We start from the raw sequence: 19,968 nt of genomic DNA, 5'->3' as shown, positions 1-19,968 counted from the left end.
ATAAATAGAAGGCAACTGTTCAAAAAATAAAATTAAAGGCTGCCGTCTCAAGAAAAAGTAATCAATACAACCTCTCAAAGTGTATTTAATTTTTTCTAAGTGTAGAAAAGACATTCGAACTTTCAACCAAGATGTTACAGTGGGAGGTTTGGAGGATTTCCAATTAAGCAAGATCTGCTGGCGGCTATGAGGGAAGCAAACGCTAAAACGTCTGCTTTACTTTTAGTGAGACTAGGTAACAAAGATGGAACTCCAAATATAGCAATCAAAGGACAAGGCTGCAGGTCAAGATCTAGAATTTTAGAGAGAGTATGTATTAAAAAAGGATGACCAAGACAGCTTAGAACGTGAATAAAACATATGGGTGTGGGTTGCCGGAGTGATTGAACATCTGTCACGTGTCATTTGTGTCTGGGAGGAATTTACAACGTTTTTCTTTGTAGTGAATTCTGTGCAAGACCTGTAACTGAATTAAACGTAATGAGTACATGAGGATGTGGAGTTAGCCCTATGGGCCTCCTCCCACCAGTAAGGTCAAGTTCAAGTTCACTACCCCAGTCTGTCTTGATTTTGTTTATTGGAGAGGGTTCAGAGGAAAGCATAATGTCATATAATCTAGAAATCAGACCCTGCCGATTCCACAGCAAAAAAATAATAATAATAATAATAATAGGTGGTTGTTCCAAATAGGGTTTAGAAGAGAAGGGGCAGAAAGTCTAAAATGTTGACGAAATTATCCCCAGATCTTCAAAGTAGAGAGCACAAATGGGGTTTCCCGTATACTTTGAAGGACACAAGGACAGTGAGGCACAAGTAAGAGCAAAAAGGGAGGATGATTGGCAGGAGTGTGCTTCTAATGAGCACCAGTTGTTACTTGAAGCATCACACCAGACCATAATCTTTCAAATATTGGTTGCTCGATAGTAAAGCAGTACATTTGGAAGTGCCAATCCTTCGTCTCTTTCTTTGAAGTTTTGCCCTATGTATCATAGGTGATTTGCCTGCCCAGATAAAATGACTGACGAGCCTATCCAACTTGGTAAAAAATGATTTTGGCAGAAAGATGAATTCTGCCAGCTAAGGAGAGAGGCAGACTATCCCAGCGTTTTAAGTCTGCTTTAACTCATGTGACTAGACATGCAAAGTTAGTTTTATGGAGGGTAGCTAGAGAATGTGTCATATTCACACCTAAATAGGAAAAACCAGAGGGCTCCAGGGGGATTTTGCGGGGTTGATCAGAAAACATTCCCTTTTCTGAATGTTTCATTTGTAACCTGAGAATGATCCGAATGTGTCTAAAATATGCACTATGTTATTGACAGAGTTCACAGGGTTAGTGATATATAACTGTAGATAATCTGCACTTTGAACACTTTGTGTTCTTCACCAGCTCGGTGGATTCCAGTGTATGATGATGATAATTTTAATGCCAAGGAAAGTGGTTCAATCGGAACTGCAAAAAGGGAGCGGGGACATAGGACACCCTTGACCGGTCCCTCTGGAGACGGGGAAGTATTTTGAATGTTGAGAGGTGGTGTGTACCCTAGCCATGGGAGAAGAATAGAGCAGACGTATCCATGAGATGAAATTGGACCCAAAACCAAATCTTCCCAAAATCTTAAATAAATAATCCCACTCCACCCGGTCGAAAGCCTTCTCTGCATCAAGAAAAACAACAATTTTGGGGTCTGGAGAGACAGAAAGAGAGAAATGAATGTTCAAAAGACGGCATACATTGGAAAACAGTTGTCACCCTTTGATGAAACCCGTTTGAGCATCAGATATGACATCCTGAAGGCAGGGTTCCAACCGGCATGCTGGAACCTTATATAATAGTTTAACATCAGCGTTCAAAAGTGAAATGGGCCGATATCAACCACATTCTCTTTTTTGAGCATAAGTGAGATGAAGGCTTGAGTTAGCATCAGGGGGAGAGAGCCCTGTGATATGGAGCCCATGAACATATTTAATAGTAATGGGGCGAGTTGATCTGAGAATGCTTTATACAAATCGACGGGGAAGCCATCAGGGCCTGGGGCCTTGCCACTTTGCATTCATTTTAGACCCTTTGTTATCTCATCTAGAAGCAGAGGGTTACCCAGAACTTTACTCATGTCCATATCAATGGATTGAATATCCAAGTTATCTAAAAAGTTGTCCATAGCTGTATTATCTGATGGGGATTTGGATTTGTAGAAGTTAGAATAAAATTACACAAAAGTTAATATTAGGGGGATCACTTGTAAGATTATGGGAAGAGTCATTTACCTGAGAGGTGAGATGCTGACTGGCATTTAAGTTGGTTTGCCAAAAGATGGCTGGCCTTGTTACCATATTCATAGTTCATCCCCTTTGTTTGTTGCAACAGAAACTCTGCTTTATCAGTGGAAGTCTTAAGTAGCAAAATTTGAAATTGTGTTTTTACATTGAATAAAAGCAGAGACACAGAGCTACAACATGGTATAGCATACTGTACATTGCATTTGAGGAACAATTGGAAAGTATTTCTGCAAAAGACATTTCTACATTCATGACCCAAATGGGTTGTGTTGATCCATGGCGCTTCCTCCACCCGGACACAAAGGACTTCTCCTACTTTTCTCATGTTCATCAAACCTACTCGCGCATAGACTACTTTTCTTCTTTTGGATAGTAACATTCTCCCCTCATTTAAAATGACAGAACATTCTGCTATAGTAATTTCAGAACAACCCCCCCCACATTCTGGACTTAAATCTTTTTGTGTGTGTTCGGATTAAGAGCTAACACGACCCTATGTATTCATTCAAATTAATAAAAATGACGACACCTCCCCCTCTCTTCTTTGGGAGACGTTCAAAGCTGTATTACTGGAAAATATCATTTCTTACAATGCTCATTATGTCAAACAAAGCAAACTGAATCGTCAAGAACTCGTGGACACATGACAATAGACCGGCAGTATTCAACTTCACCATCCCCTGAATTATACGCAGAGGCTGAAAGTTGAAACTCAATTATTGATAAGAGGAGAAGTCAAATGAAGAAGAGGAAAAGAGATATTGAGAGAGGAGCAGCATGAAAAAAAAAACATCTGAATTAAAAAAAACTCAAGTCCTTTAGAGAGACAGAAACAGGGCACAAGAATATTTGGATAATGCCAACATGCGCGCCCCCCCCACGGATTCCCCGACATTCCCAACATACACCCCCCCACGGATCCCCCGACATTCCCAACATACACCCCACCACGGATCCCCCGACATTCCCAACATACACCCCCCCACGGATTCCCGACATTCCCAACATACACCCCACCACGGATCCCCGACATTCCCAACATACACCCCCCCACGGACGGATCCCACGACATTCCCAACATACACCCCACCACGGATCCCCCGACATTCCCAACATACACCCCCCCCACGGATCCCCCGACATTCCCAACATAGACAAAAAAAATTAAAGCGATAGTACAATACCATTTTATAGAAAAAAATACAAATCCTAAAACTCATCATTATGAACAAGACGAGCAGCAGGAATTCTCTTACTCAGCATCCGTTGATTACCCTAATGTGCTGTGAGGTCAAACCGACCTAAGAAAGAAGTTACATAACATAAAATATGTCATTAGGCAAGTGCACTAATTGGGTTTCGGTCACACTTTAAACGAAGAGTATAACCTTCAGCTTTAGTTATTGAACAATGTTAACAGCGATCAGTGACATTTCAATGGCCATGATATGATGTAGTCCACTAGGTGTGGCCAAAGGGCAGAGTAATGACAAACATTCAAAATGAACCAGTAGGCTATGAAAACGGTCAGCCCCTGTCTTGGTAAATTATTACAAACATACTATACATAATATAACATATCATACTAATTTAAGTGGCCAAGATTTTTATTTACTATGCTACATCTAACCATGAGTCCAGGTTGTCTCCTCACCTCTCCTCCCCTCTCCCGCTCCGATTTGCTAGGATTCTTCTTAATAAGTGACTCAGCCGTTCTGTGCCTGGGCTCTGCCTTCTCTGTATACCAACATGCTCCACCAGCTTACTCCACACCGCTTCTATAGTCGCATGTTCTTTTGAGGAATGGATGAAGTGCTGGAAGTGATGTAAGAACAGGCGGAGACAAGCAGAGCGATGGGTTTACCCTCCTACAGTAAATGGGAAGGTTTTGTTTCAGAGCGGTGCCCGCGTTAAAGATTCACTGGGCCGTTGTAATGATTGCGTTGTTGTTGTTGTTGTATAGAGGTGTGTGTGTGTGTGTGTACATGCATGCGTGCTTGATTGCTTGCCTGTGTCTCCTGTATCCTTGCTTGAGGAATGTGTGTAGAGTTTTGGGGAAGGATTTGGGGTTTGGTGGACAATATGTTTTCAAGAGGGAGGCAGTCCACACCGTGTTGAACTTGAACTTGACTTGACAGTGTCAGAGTATTCACACCAGACAGTTAACTAAGGTAGAGTGAATTGTTACAGTCGTAATCCAATGTTTGTACACTGACACCTTTGTGACACACATGCACACACACACAAGCACGCACACGTTATAAAAAAACGTTATTTATCTAGGCAAGTCAAAATCTTATTTACAATGACAGCCTACACCAGCCAAACCCGAACAACGCTGGGCCAATTGTGCACTGCCCTATGGGACTCCCAATCACGGCCGGTTGTGATACAGCCTGGAATCAAACCAGGGTGTCTGTAGTGACACCTCAAGCACTGAGATTCAGTGCCTTAGATTGCTGCGCCAATCGGGAGCCTAAATGGGATCTGATTGGATTATAGTAGTCCATCCCCTAGGATACAGTCTGTGTACTAGTATTAATGGAATGCTGTAATAGATCAACTCAACACAGAGGCAACACAAAATAGCCTTTCACACTGTTAAGGTACACTGGTAGTATCCACTCTAAACCATTTAATTCACTGATTCCCCATACAGTACCTCTATGTGCTTGTATTTACTATTTATATGGTTGGAACCACGTGTATACTGCTTCCACCACTGTGTAAATACGTCCAATAGTATTACTGTATTATATTATATTACATCTCAGGAAAATTACCTTTCCAACATGATGACATACTAGGCTGTTCTATTGAGAGCGTACAGACAGAGCGGTGATGTGGCTTTTCGTTAATACCTGATGTTTGAATTGTGAAGGTCACTGTCAATCCATGGATATATTGTGATTCAGCACGACTTTTTCAATATCAACAGACATAATTACGTACGCAACTCATTTTGAACAATATTATATGTCATATCAAAAGGGCTTTTGCCTTCACTATAGTCGAATGCCTACAGTATAGTCGATCCATGGCTGTATGTGACCGACCGCCTTGATTCGATCTTATGTAGCAACATGTGAAATTGTGTAGAGACACAGAGCTACACAATGGTAAATCATACAGTGCATGTGATGGCCTTTGAATGTTTTTGTACCGACTGGATAGTTTTTTTGTCTACAGCCATTCAACATCATTCAGACCCTCTTAAGCTTTAGCCCCCACCGAAACTCTGACCATTTTACTCGCCCTAGCAGAGCTGGTTAGGCTGTTTACATGTTATCCAGAGCATTGGTGACTAACTGTGCTGCTGGCAAAAAAACATGTATTATGCTTTTTTTGCCAACCTTTAATTACATCATTTATCCTGCGCTCTGTCCCACTCAGACGAGAGAGCTCTGAAACCGGAGTAGATGGCCAGACTGAATTTATGAATGCACCCGAAATGGTTACTTGCATCTGAGATACGAATAATAAGATAATACACATAACGATGGACTATCTTCCATGTGTACATCATTCATGGATGGACGAGTCTTCCTGTCACGGATGCCATGGTTGAAGATGTAATCCGGAGAAAGGTGTTTTCTCCCTCTCCTTAGCTATCTTACTCTAATTACACTGATTTCAAAACTCTGTCCTCCAGAAAGTGGAGAGCAATACATAAAATACTGACCAGCTCAAATAGACAGAAGCGTGCTGTATTGCTGACCAATCGAAACTCATCTCTCGGCATGTCCAGCCCACTCATTATTTCAGCCAATCATGGCTAGCGGGAAGGTTGTTGCCTTATTCATTTTTTTCATTCCATGTTTATTTACAGATGGCATACAAGTTGATTAAGGCACATGAAAGTTCACATGTTCAAGAAGGCAGTTCTGCCCAAAAACGCATTTCGATTTAAAAAAAAGTTTACTTTCAAATGGCTCCTATGAAGTAGTGACCCGCGCCATTACCCTAGTTTCCTGAAACGGGTCACATAATGATATTCAGCACCACTTAAAAATTATTTGTATACTTGTTACAGTCCTAAAGCTGCTCCGGAGAGAAAAGTATGTCACAAATTAAATGTGTGAAGATAAATGAACTGTGATCTAAGCCTTGCAGGAACCTACCGAGACATGAATAAACCTCAGCCAAATTGTGGATTCAGAGTTATCTAATAGAACTCAGAGTTTTTTAATGGAAGCTTCTCTAAAGTCAAACATGTAAAGTGTGGTGTACCGCAGGGCAGCTCTCTAAGCCCTTTACCCTTTTCTATTTTTACCTATGACCTGCCACTGGCATTAAACAAAGTATGTGTGTCAATGTATGCTGATGATTCAACCATATACACATCAGAAAACACAGCTACTAATGTCCCTGAAACCCTTAACAAAATGTTGCAGTCTGTTTTGGAATAGGTAGCCAGTAATAAACTGTTCCTGAACATCTCTAAAATTAAGAGCATTGTATTTGGTACAAATCATTCCCTAAGTTTAAGACCTCAGCTGAATCTGGTGTCATGACGAGGCCCTTCCTCTCTCTCTCCTAACACAGGTTTTGTTATCTCAGGTCATAAATTCTTGGCAGAGACTCTCTCCCCCTGGTCATGCAGAAAGAGAGGGAGAGAGCACAGAGAGAGAACAAAGGCCTTCACTTGGCCAAACTCCTAAATCCCCAAAATGGGAGAATTAAATAATATTTATACTTTTGAGAATGTTGGAATGGTCCGTGGACACATAATGGACAGTTATGACGAGTGTGTTTCATTTGGTGATCTCATGAAGGACTTGAAACCCACACAACGGTATATTTTAAAGTGTACATTTCCAGCTGTCAGGTTTACATCTAAATATTGTGAAACCTATGTGATTAAACATTAAACTATTTGTGAAAAAATGTAATGTGAAATTATTAACATTCTAAATGAGAATATGGATTTTCATATTGTTTACTCCATGTGTAACTCTGTGTTGTCTGTTCACACTGCTATGCTTTATCTTGGCCAGGTCGCAGTTGCAAATTAGAACTTGTTCTCAACTAGCCTACCTGGTTAAATAAAGGTGAAATAAAAAAAATAAAAAATAAAAAATATAAAGATTAACTAGTCAGTGGCCACACACCCGTGAGCCCAGACATCACATTAGGCATCATAGATACGCCTCTTATTTGACAGAGGATTAAACCCACCAGACCAAAACATGCCTGGTGACGCTGGTGTGAAGTCTTTCAAACTACAACAAGGCAAATAAACCCACGGTAAGCCAGACGTCTCTAAAGGTTAAGACCACACAAACCATAAGACTAGAAAACCATCCCACGTGGAGCATTAGCTACTCTAAGACTATCTATTCACTACAGAAGAAACAAATTCTAGATGACACGAATTTCCGGTCTGCAGTTAGAAATTACTTTAACCTAGAACGAGAATACTGACAACCGCCGAAGTATCAATCTATGAGAACATTTATCAATGGTAGTCTGAAGTATCCATTCTAACCACCAGAGCCGCGAAAGACTTACCAGAGACTTTGATGAACCCTCCAAGACGATGGAGGAATCCAACAGAGAAGCTACCAACGACATACGGGCGTAAATATATATACATTGCGATTATTCTCGAGCGGCCGTTCATGTGGAAAGGATTAGCATATCAATGAATATAATTATAGACTATGTGTAATGAATCCATTTTGTCTTTCCTGCTCTCTCAGTCCCACCCCTTTCCTTTTGTCTACCAAGCTGTCATGTCTGTTTAGTCCACTAGGGACTTTTCTATCATTGTTAGTAACCAATATCTACTGTTTTTCTACTGTTTTTTTTATGTATTTCTGTGATTATTTTGTTAGTTAGTAAATAAATAATTAAGCCAATTTGTATATTGCTGATTCATTATGGAAACAAAGGTTTGTGCATACAAAAAATAATTGTACGACGTTCAGATGAGACTGAAAGAAAGTAACGTATAATTAATGATGACTGAAATGTAAGAGATCTTTAGATCTCTAAGAATTCATTCGGAAGACGGACCTCCTTAAATAAACTTCTCCATGGTGCCCCAGGTTATTAATGCATTTTTTGTTACATGATTTAATTCAATAGCGTAATCAATTAAACGTTAGGTATTAGATTTGATAAAATAGCATGTCATCACATTAAGGATACTGAAGACACGACACTGGTAATGAATGGTGTAGCTGTTAAACAAGTTGAGGAGACTAAATTACTTGGTGATACCTTAGATTGGAAACTGTCATGGTCAAAATATATAGGTTCAATGGTTGTAAAGATGGGGAGAGGTCTGTCTGTAATAAAGAGATGCTCTGCTTTTTTTGACACCACACTCCAAAAACCAAGTCCTACAGGCTCTAGTTTTGTCATTGTAACGGTTTTCTTCCGTTGAAGGAGAGGAGGACCAAAATGCAGCGTGGTTAGAGTTCAACATGTTTAATAAAGACCATAACACGAGAACACTACAAAATATAAAACAACAAATGTGAAAACCGAAACAGTCCTATCTGGTTCAAAGACAGAAGACAATCACCCACAAAATAACCACAGAATATGGCTGCCTAAATATGGTTCCCAATCAGAGACAACGATAGACAGCTGCCTCTAATTGAGAACCAATCTAGGCAACCATAGACCTACAAACTACCTAGAAAGGAAACAGCCCCATAAACATACAAAAAACCCTAGAACTGACAAAACACATAAATCCCCCATGTCACACCCTGACCTACCCAAAATAATAAAGAAAACAAAGATAACTAAGGCCATGGCGTGACAGTCATATCTTGACTATTGTCCATTCGTGTGGTCGAGTGCTGCAAGGAAAGACCTAGTTTAGCAGCAACTGATCCAGAACAGAGTGGCACGTGTTGCACTTCATTGTATTCAGAGAGCTAATGTAAATACTGCATGCCAGTGTCTTTTGGCTAAGAGTTGAGGAGAGACTGACTGCATCACTTTGTCTTTTTGTAAGAAACATTAAAATTCCAAATGGTTTGCATAGTCAACATACACACATCTCTGGCACACACGCTTACCACACCAGACATGCCACCAGGGGTATTTTCACAGTTCCCAAATCCAGAACAAATTCAAGAAATACAGTATTATATAGAACCATTATTGCATGGAACTCCCAACTCATTTAATGAACAGAAAACCTGGTTTAAAAAAACTGATAAAGCAACACCTCACGGCACAACACCTCTCCTCTATTTGACATAGCCTACATATCAATACATACACACAAACTATGTGGGCCTTTTGTAAATTACATTTAAATTGATGTAGTTCTGTCCTTGAGCTGTTCTTGTCTGTTAGTATTCTGTATTATCTCATGTTTCATGTAAAGTGTGGACCCCAGGAAGAGTAGCTGCTGCTTTTTCATCCTCTAATGGGGATCCTAATAAAAATCAAATACTAACATTTGTTGAGACATGTCAGGAACAGTCTTCAGTCTTTCACCTGCCTGCTGACATTGATTTAAGTCTGGTTTCTTAGTGTGCAGGCTTGTGTCAATCTTTCCCTCTGTGCCACCCCCCCCTCCCCCCTTCTTCTTTCTGCTCGGCTCCAGCATCGCAATGTTTTGCACATTCAATTTCCTGTGTTTAAACCTGACATGCAGGTTCTGTTTTCATTTTCCTTTTCGCCAAACCGAATATGATAATGTCTCAAGGGAATTGCTAGATGAAACGATTTCTGTAGCGCCATCATTTTTTGTGTGTGCAGGCGAGATGAATTGTACGCAGCAGCGTTGGGAAACAATGCAACATAGATTAGAATGAAATCAGCCCGCTTTTCTCTTCACTCTGATTTGATGACGCTGTTTGAAAACTAAACTGGATTAGCCATAAGTATCTTTCCTTTGATATTTCTCAAATGTTCTGCTTTCTGTGTGTGTGTGTGTGTGTGTGTGTGTGTGTGTGTGTGTGTGTGTGTGTGTGTGTGTGTGTGTGTGTGTGTGTGTGTGTGTGTTCGTGTAGTGACTTCCTCTCCAATCAATGAATGCAAGCAACAGACTCTCAGACAGACCGTGAATGGATAAAGTGAATCTCAGACAAACACAGTATTCCAGTCTGATCAGCCAGCAGTTTGCTACTTTACAATTGGACGCCCCATTCAAAATCAATTTCCTGCACCCTTCTAAAAAGTGTTGCACTGTTGCTGACCCATGCTGCCTCTAACCTCTCAACTGTTGTGTTTTTGTTGTCTCATGCGGTTGGGGAAATGCAAAAATATACATTTCCTTTCTAAAAAAGCAATTTTTTCCATTATTGTTCTACAAATAGCAGAAAAAATGCTTTTAAGTGTATATTTTGTCTACAGTGTCAAATAAAGGGCAATGTGGACTTACTCCTGTGGCTGCCACTTAAACACACACATGCATCGTGCCTCTCTCACTTTTTGGTGTGTCTGCCTGTATGTTCTCTCCACAGCGCTGAAGAAGGGGCGTTTCTGGATCACCCCTGACCCCTACCATAATGACGACAACATCCAAATAGGCCGCGAGGTCAAGATCTCCTGCCAGGTAAGAACACACACACACACACACACCATCCCCTTTTCACACGCATACTCACCTATCCACTCCTTCCAGGTGGAGGCCACGCCCCCTGAGGAACTGACATTTGGTTGGCTGAAGAACGGCCGCGCCATGCGTAGCTCTGAGCGAATGGTGATCACCCAGACGGACCCTGACATTTCCCCAGGCACCACCAACCTGGACATCATCGACCTGAAGTTCACTGACTTTGGCACCTACACCTGTGTGGCTGCGCTGAAGGGAGGGGGCATACCTGAGATCAGCATAGACGTCAACATCTCCTCCACTACTGGTGAGTCTCACACACCGCCATGTCAGAGCAGGAGATTTACCTATTTACCTTTACCACTTCCCCACACTCAGCAATAACACACACACATCAGCATTTCGCCACTGTGGTGGATAGAGACTTCCGTAAGACTACACAGTGTTTGCATCCCAAATTGCATCCTGTAGCCTATACTGTATAGTGCACTACTTTTGACCAGAGCCTTATGGGCCTTGGTCAAAATAGTGCACTATATAGGGAATAGGGTGCCATTTGGGATGTACACAGACACATGCATGCATGCATACAGTACATCATTAAGACTAACACACACACACAGCAATATAAATGTTCTCTTCTGCTGAAACATACACACTCTGGAGAAATACACTTTCATAATTCCTCTATTTCCCACAAACACATAAAATGGTGGCCGATTGAATTAGCCAATTAGCATGTGGTATTGTTTCCACAATGTGACCTATTTCCTACCCCAAACTAATCCGAACCAAACATCCTATTGCCTGGTATCCAAACTCAATTTATGGGCTTCATCACAAATACCACCATGTTCCCTATATAGTGTACCACTTTTGACCTGGACTCTAATCAAAATTACTGCAGTAAATGGGGAATAGGGTGCCATTTGGAATGTTACCATTTGGAATGCAGACATGCTCCAAAACTAAATCCATTCCCTCCTTTCATCTAATTGGCTGCTGCTATTACCATTTGTGTTACTAACATGACATGCATCCATTACATGCATGATGTCTCTGGGAGACTTTAGATAAGGATATTCTGGTGACTGAGAATGGTGGCTTCATTACAAGAGAATAACCTGAAGATAAACAGCACATACCCAACACAGTGAGTTTGTGGAGGGTACCATCGATACAGTAGGAAAAGAAAAGGGCAGAAGTTTGTATTGGTAGTGGTTAGGAAAATAATGGTAGGTGTTAAGGAAGAGAAGAGACCTATGGGTTAACAGGGAGAAGTGATTACACTGGGTCGGGAGGGGGGCTGGGGGGGTATCATGTGTAATTACCACTTAGAGGTCAATGAATGATTTCCCATCCTGCTGTGTTGTGCCGCCTCCAATTACCCCATCGCTCATCTCTTTTGCTAATGGACGGACCTGATCGATAACATGCCTCAGAAGAGAGGTGCTCCAATTGGGAATTTCCACTTGGAATTCCTCTGCCAAACAGGCATGCAGTTGCTCATCTTGACCGTTGTCCCTCTGAGATTGGAATGACCAAAGGAAGGCAGTTGTGTTCCCGAAGAAACATTCCAAGTTTGCTGGCTGCTGATTTGGTGTGTTTGAAAGGCGCATGGTGGCTTCCTGATAAGTGTGTGTGCGCGTGCGTGCATTCGTGCGTGTGCACTTGTGTGTGTGTGTGTGTCTGCCTGTGCATGCTTGCCTCTGTGTGTGTAGCTATGGCAAACCTCCTCTCTCTCTTTACTACACACACTGTGACAACACACCCTGCTGCCATTCACTGCAGCAACATGAAAGCCTGTTGTCGACCTTCGTGCATAATTACCCTAAAATAATCCTTTGATAAACCCCCGTGCTATAAAACAGTGGGATCAATCGTACTTGTCCAGTTTGTTTCCTCATTATCTTAGTGTGCAGCCTTTCCCTTTGGAGTGTGTGTGTGTGTGTGTGTGTGTGTGTGTGTGTGTGTGTGTGTGTGTGTGTGTGTGTGTGTGTGTGTGTGTGTGTGTGTGTGTGTGTGTGTGTGTGTGTGTGTGTGTGTGTGTGTGTGTGTGTTGTGTGTGTGTTTGCGCGTGTGTGTGTGCCTGGCCGAGACTCACCGACGCAGAAACACACTCTTTAATTTGAACCATCACTGCTACTGTCTGAGAGAAGAAGAGAGAAACACAAAGGAAATACCTGTCTTTATGATGATCATATAATATGAAAGGGCCTTTTGTGCTTGGATGGGATTGTTTTTTTAGCGTACTTGTTTTTTTAAGGTGAAGGTTGTTTTAAGTTGCGGCGGTTTGAATACAATGAAAGCGTTACGTTACAGACACAGTGATTCATGTACAGGTAGAAGAGAAAAATGAACATGCAGTTCTACTGTGTACTGCCTTTGTCATTGCCCTTCCGTAGCTTTCTTTGGGGACTACATTGAGATGTTCTGAAGTAGGTATGAACACTGTGTCGAGAAAAATGGTTGTATCTCCTTGTTTTGTATCCTGGCTGTCGCTATGTTGTTGTTAGCCAATGACGCAGCGGTTTATTAGCCTATTAGCCAATGGTGTGGCTGTGCACTGAGTGGTTAGTCTTGGTCCTGGCTGGCGGTCTGTTTGGGCTAACTAAGCCATCTCTGATGTTCTCCAGAAGGGAGAGAGAGAGACTAGTGGTAATTACAGTCTCTTAATATAAGCATTTAGAGCAGATTACACTGCAGCTCTGCCAGGGCTACTGGCCATGGAAGTGTTATGAAAAAGATGGGGCCTCACGCTGTTGATGTATTTGGAAAGAGATGGGGCCTCACGCCCTAGAAGTGTTTGGATAGAGATGGAATCTTAAAGTATCTCAATCCTGAACACTGTGAAACTCTCACAGCCAAGCGCGGACCCAGGCCAGTCCAACTAAACTAGCACAGCTCAGTCTATCCCAGCTCCAGCTGTAGTTATGCTTAATCACGCCCAGCCCAGCCTCCACCCCACCCCAGCCTCTTCTACCCTACTGCAGTCCTAGTCCCCCAGCCCCAGCCACACTCATTATCTACAACACAGACAGGGAATATTCCTACTCTACTGTACTTTTAACTACACTTTTATCCCCACAGCTTTCATTAGTCCCCCCCCCCACACACACACAAAATAGTGCTAATATTTACAATCATCGCACACTCATTAAGTATCCAAGTCTCTTTTTTTCTTTTGGGCACCCTGAGATTGCACAGTTAATGGTTTATTCATGGGCAGTATCCAAACGAGATCCCAGATTTCCCCATCCAATACCAACAGAATTAAAAGACTGGCGAAAAGAGAAGAGAGGAACGGAAGCTCATTTTCATGCTATGGGATGAAATGCAATTAATCTTACTGTCCCCCTTTAAAGGCCTACTGCAGTCAAAATACAGATTTTCTTGTGTTTTGTCTATATTTTCATACTATGTGATTGGAATAATACCGTGAAAATTGTTATGATGGTGCCCTTTTAGAGTAAAAAAAACAACTCATGTAAAAGTAAAAAGTAGCTCATTTAAAAAGTAAAAGTAGGCCTCCAGAGTGGCACAGCAATCTAATGCACTGCATCGCATTGTTAGAGGCATCACTACAGACCCGGGTTCGATCCCAACCGGTAGTGATCGGGAGTCCGATAGGGCGGCGCACAATTGGCCAAGCGTCATCCGGGTTAGGGGAGGGTTTGGCCGGGGGGGACTCAGTTGAACAGTGTTTCCTTCGACACATTGGTGCATCTGGCTTCCGGGATAAACGACCAGGTACTAAGAAGCGCAGTTTGACAGGTCATGTTTCAGAGGACGCATGACTTGACCTTCACCTCTCGAGCCCGTTGGGGAGTTGCAGCGATGAGACAAGATCGGAATTGGGGCGAAAAAGGGGGTAAAATAAATGGTGTTACTTTGCAAATAAAATCATTGACCTTGATAATTAGCTTAATTGAATGAGCAAACCGTTGAGACCCCCCTGAAATAGAAAAGGGTCTATAGATGTCGCAATAGATTGATAAACTGTAGGCCACGTTGATGAAGTACATTAGGTTATGTCGTGTTCCTGCAGCAAAAACAAAGGAGTTCTGTTATAATGCCTTCACTTCTCTCTGAACTTGCTGTTCAGTTTCAGCAGAAGCTGATTTTCAAAGTGAATTGAGTCTTTGCAGTGAAGAACAGTCCAACACAGCTAAAAAATACACTTACAAGCTGCAGAGGCATCGCAGGACTGTGTTCAATTTGAGAGACAGCTTCTTTATGTACGGAACAGAATTGACGCAGGTCCATCTTGTCTGACACACAGGCAAGGTACCCATCCAGCTCCCCTGTACCTTGTGACCTTTTGGGCATCATTCATTGCTCTGTCTCGTCCTATGCCATTGTGTCAAGATGATGCTTCAGGTAGACCAAACCTGCATAGTGGCAATGACACAACCTTCAATTACACAACATCAGAAAAATGTCATATGTCTGCTTCATGTGGCCACTTAGTTCATCATATCACTGACATTACAATAGCCCGAACACAAACTTTGCGTACTTGTTATTCTCAGATACTGAGGCTTGAAGTGAGTTTGTCAAATGTTCTCTGCTCTAAAAAGTTGTCTAACATTGTGATGAGTCCATGTCTAGCTGTACCTTTTTGTGTGGACTCGCACAATTATATGCACGATTAGTTCATTTAAACCAGCCCATCTATTGTTCTCCCTCACTTCACAAACACGCGCAATCAAATGAGAATAATGTGTGGACCAAAGACTTGTGAGAGACACTGATGTTGAATGAGTACATCAATCATGAATGTTAATGTAATGAATGATAGGCCTACTTCAACTCTCATTAAAATGTCATGAACTGCTTCATAAATGTGTTGTGAATTGCTTATGTAAAGGTTAGGCCCCAGGCCCCAGTTATAGTAGTTTTACCCAGCAAACATACATTTGATGTGATTGAATTATCTGACATTTGGATATTATATGCTTCCATACACCAACTGAGTGATCTAACCGACTATAGTTAGCTAAAGGAAGAATACAAAACGGACCTATTCTATCCGAGACTTACTGAGTCTGACTTGGTCATAAACAGAACGTTGTAGCCGCATTACACCTGTGGTTGCACACACACGGAATAGAAATCCTTGCCTGTTAGGGATACAAACATTTTGTAATTCCACATCTTACTCCCAGTGGTCTCCAACCCAGTCCTAGAGAGCTACGAGCTCCACTGGTTTTCATCCTAGCTCCTAGCTCGGCCTGAGCCATGTTGTAATTGATTAACACGAATCCTTTTGGGGATAGGAAATCACCTCCATCTCTCCCATGTTTAAGTAATGAATCTGTTCTTGATAAGCAGTTTCTCAATCATCAGCCAGTTCCACACCTGGGATACCCAATAACACACGGCGGCTCTCCAGCCAAATTAATAACTGCACTTAATAAAAATAAATGAAGGGCGGATTCAAAATAAGGCAGGCACCAAGCTGTATTAATAATACACACTGGTGAGAGCCACTGTCCTTCCAGAAGCAGGTTAGACTTGGAGACGACCTCTAATTTGTTTGATTTCATTTGAGATATCTGAGTCGGGTAACATTACTCTATGTGACCCTCTACTTAATTCAGCCCCAGTGCACTCACTTAAAGGGGAACTACACCCGCTGATTTGGCCTTGTCTTTTGTCTTGCTGCTCAAGAAATGCAGATGACAGAAATGCAGATGACAGAAATGCAGATGACAGAAATGCAGATGACAGAAATGCAGATGACAGAAATGCAGATGACAGAAATGCAGATGACAGCGGCCATGACAGAAACCAAACGTAAGTCGGTTTGATGTGGGCGTTTCTTGGGTGTGTCCTTACCACCACCAATCTGTCAGAACCTTGCCCCCAGCTTTCACAACACACAAACCTCCTGCAGGTTGAGTTCAATAACTACAGGCAGGGCGAGGTGCCAGAGGAAGCTTTGAATAGGTCCGTAGCCTACAGAGTGATATGAGAAGAATGCAATTGCTGAATGTATGTAGATATTCTAAACTAAGTGTTTTGATAACTTTCACATGTAGTAACAGGTTCGTGTAGAGTAAACAACCCTTTATGTAATACCATAGAAGCAGTGTTCTGCTAATACAACATTTCATCTTTCATTGTTATTCCCAGTTGATATGGATACTGTGCCTATCAGCATTTTGTATGTTGGTAATGGGGCTACCTTGTCAAACATATCAGAGTGGTCATACCTTCCTGTGTGTTGTCCCGTATACCACAGGAGTTCCCTGATCCTGGTGCAGAATACACAGGGCTTCTCCCTCCCCATATTGACTGATACCAGTCAATTCAGTAACATAAAATAAAAACAATACAAGTAAAAGTTGTGTCTAGTAAAAATGTTATACTGAGTGGCAGGTCTCCATTCAGAGACATCAGCATCAAGCCTGTCTGTCAGTCTGGACTTCATCACATCATCTTGCAGGTCTCCATGTTCTGGCTCCATACATGTTTCTGTGAACACATACACACATAGTTCTATTACCAATGTCATTTAGGATAGGCCATAATCTGACACACAAACAGGTACTATGTTGAAGTTTGAAGAGGTCAGGCTAAACCTACCTAATTATGTTATAATGATGAGCAAGGCAAGAGGTGAGGCTGGAGGTGAGGTCTTTGCCAGAACCCCATTGATGGTCATAGCAGTGTAGATCAGCTCCTGGCCACTTATCAAAGTTACTGGTCGGTGCCACGCACGCACGCACGCACGCACGCACGCACGCACGCACGCACGCACGCACACACACACACACACACACACACACACACACACACACACACACACACACACACACACACACACACACACACACACACACACACACACACACACACACACACACACACACACACAGAGAGCACTGATTACATTATCAATGGTGGTTATGATTAGCCTGGTGGAACCTACATGATTGCTGCATTCCCCTTTCTATTTCACTTCGGATACCATAAAATGCGAAGTGAAATAGAATGGTGAACACAGAGATTAGTCTGGTTCCACCAGGTTATATTACGCTCACAGCGAGGGCATGTCTGCATGATGCTGATGAGAGCCACTTTGCTGGTCAACTTTATGCTGCATGTTCAGCTGCAAACTGGACATCTCTCGACAGAAATACAGAAGGCAATCTTATGGGGTAGTTTTGACTGGGAGGGACTGTGACAGGGTGATATAATACACAGCCAAGTGGTCAATTGCATTTTGTTTCATAGGAGACTGGCAATAACGGAGGAGGTGTCACAAGGGTACTTGTGTCGCATGACACATTTTTTATTCTGAGGTCTTGCCTGACAAGCTGTGAAAATAGCAAGTGAACAGTGCATGAAATGATCTTTGGATGTCGCTAAACCATTGCAATCACATTGCTGGACATGTTATGATACTCACCTTTGCTCCTTCTGGCAGGTCCCGGCATCCGTTAATGACCAGGGGATCAGTCAGGCACCCAACTGGGCACTTTGTCGAACAGAAAAACATGATCAACGATTGCCATCATCCCTTAATTATAAACATAGCTCAAGAAATAATTTGGAAGCTGATTCTAACTCGTTTGGGTTTACAGATGTAGACTGACTGGCCACAGATTGGACTAGATTCAGGCCGGCGAAACCGTTACACTATGCAACAAACTGTGCCGCGTTTTGCTATGACCTTGGGTTGGCTTGAGTTTGGGGCTGCTAGTTAGTACACTGTTGTAGTCAGATGTGAGTTAGCTACTACCACCATAGCTGCATCCAATATTTATTTGTGCCCTAGACATGGGTTGCACCTCGGCGTCTCGTGACTGTTTTGTCTAATTACTCTAACTTAGAGTGGCATGAAAATATGATGACATTGCTAAAATAGGCAAACAGTCCCATGTAACTCAGTTGGTAAATTATGGCACTGGCAACGCCAGGGTTGTGGGTTTGATTCTCACAGGGACCCAGTATAAAAGTGTATGCACTCATTCTGTAAGTCACTCTGAATAAGAGCGTCTGCTAAAATGTAAATAATTCATAGGAAACAACTTTGCCATATTATGAGTAGAGAGATGTCAATGTTGCCATTACTGTTACTAGCAAAGTTTGTCAAAAATAACCAGTAATCCTAATGTTGGCCAGCTAAAATACGGTGGTCCCCTCAATCTTAGTTAGCTTGCTAAAGTTATACCCCAGATAGAACAATGAGGCAGATATTTCACTGGATGTGTAAATGTGAAGCATCCAGTTGGTGTTTCCACTCACTACCAAACATGATGATGAGAGGAATCCCAGTGGCCGGCAGTGGAAGAGGATGGAGCAATATGGATTTTGGCCAACATTCTGCATATTTTCTCATTGATGAAGCATTTGATCTCCGTACAGTTTTCTGTTTACAAAACTAGAATATTTTTACAAACAGAGTGGACTGCGTTTTTAGACTTTACACAAAGTTTCAAAACATTGCATTCTTTAGAAGGAGCGCAAGGGCGAATTGAGTTGTTGCACACGTTCCCTAACGTAAATATGCTAATAAATGCTAGAACACACCAATAGTATCTCACTAGCTCAATATTGGCTCTGCCCACCTCTTTGCTTGTTCTTGTTCTGTCAGTCCTCTGGCAGTCTCTATGGGGGTGCCACAGGGTTCAATTCTCGGGCCGACTCTTTTCTCTGTATATATCAATGATGTTGCTCTTGCTGCGGGCGATTCCCTGATCCACCTCTACGCAGACGACACCATTCTATATACTTTCGGCCCGTCATTGGACACTGTGCTATCTAACCTCCAAACGAGCTTCAATGCCATACAACACTCCTTCCGTGGCCTCCAACTGCTCTTAAACGCTGGTAAAACCAAATGCATGCTTTTCAACCGATCGCTGCCTGCACCCGCATGCCCGACGAGCATCACCACCCTGGATGGTTCCGACCTTGAATATGTGGACATCTATAAGTACCTAGGTGTCTGGCTAGACTGCAAACTCTCCTTCCAGACTCATATCAAACATCTCCAATCGAAAATCAAATCAAGTGTCAGCTTTCTATTCCGCAACAAAGCCTCCTTCACTCACGCCGCCAAGCTTACCCTAGTAAAACTGACTATCCTACCGATCCTCGACTTCGGCGATGTCATCTACAAAATGGCTTCCAACACTCTACTCAGCAAA

General features: G+C 42.2%; 1 protein-coding gene across 1 annotated transcript in view; it reads left to right on the top strand.

Moving 5' to 3' along the window:
* Positions 1-19,968, top strand: part of LOC118398434 (MAM domain-containing glycosylphosphatidylinositol anchor protein 2-like) — a 352,144-nt gene that overhangs the window by 196,424 nt on the left and 135,752 nt on the right. Inside the window, exons 7-8 of the mRNA XM_052470749.1 lie at positions 10,716-10,807; positions 10,877-11,114. Coding sequence (XP_052326709.1) covers positions 10,716-10,807; positions 10,877-11,114 — 330 coding nt within the window. The remainder of the gene's footprint in view (positions 1-10,715; positions 10,808-10,876; positions 11,115-19,968) is intronic.

The sequence above is a fragment of the Oncorhynchus keta genome, chromosome 19 (assembly GCF_023373465.1).
Source record: "Oncorhynchus keta strain PuntledgeMale-10-30-2019 chromosome 19, Oket_V2, whole genome shotgun sequence".
Classification (NCBI taxonomy): domain Eukaryota; kingdom Metazoa; phylum Chordata; class Actinopteri; order Salmoniformes; family Salmonidae; genus Oncorhynchus; species Oncorhynchus keta.
The sequence above is the reverse complement of the archived record's forward strand: the minus strand, read 5'-3'. Positions and strand labels throughout refer to the sequence as shown.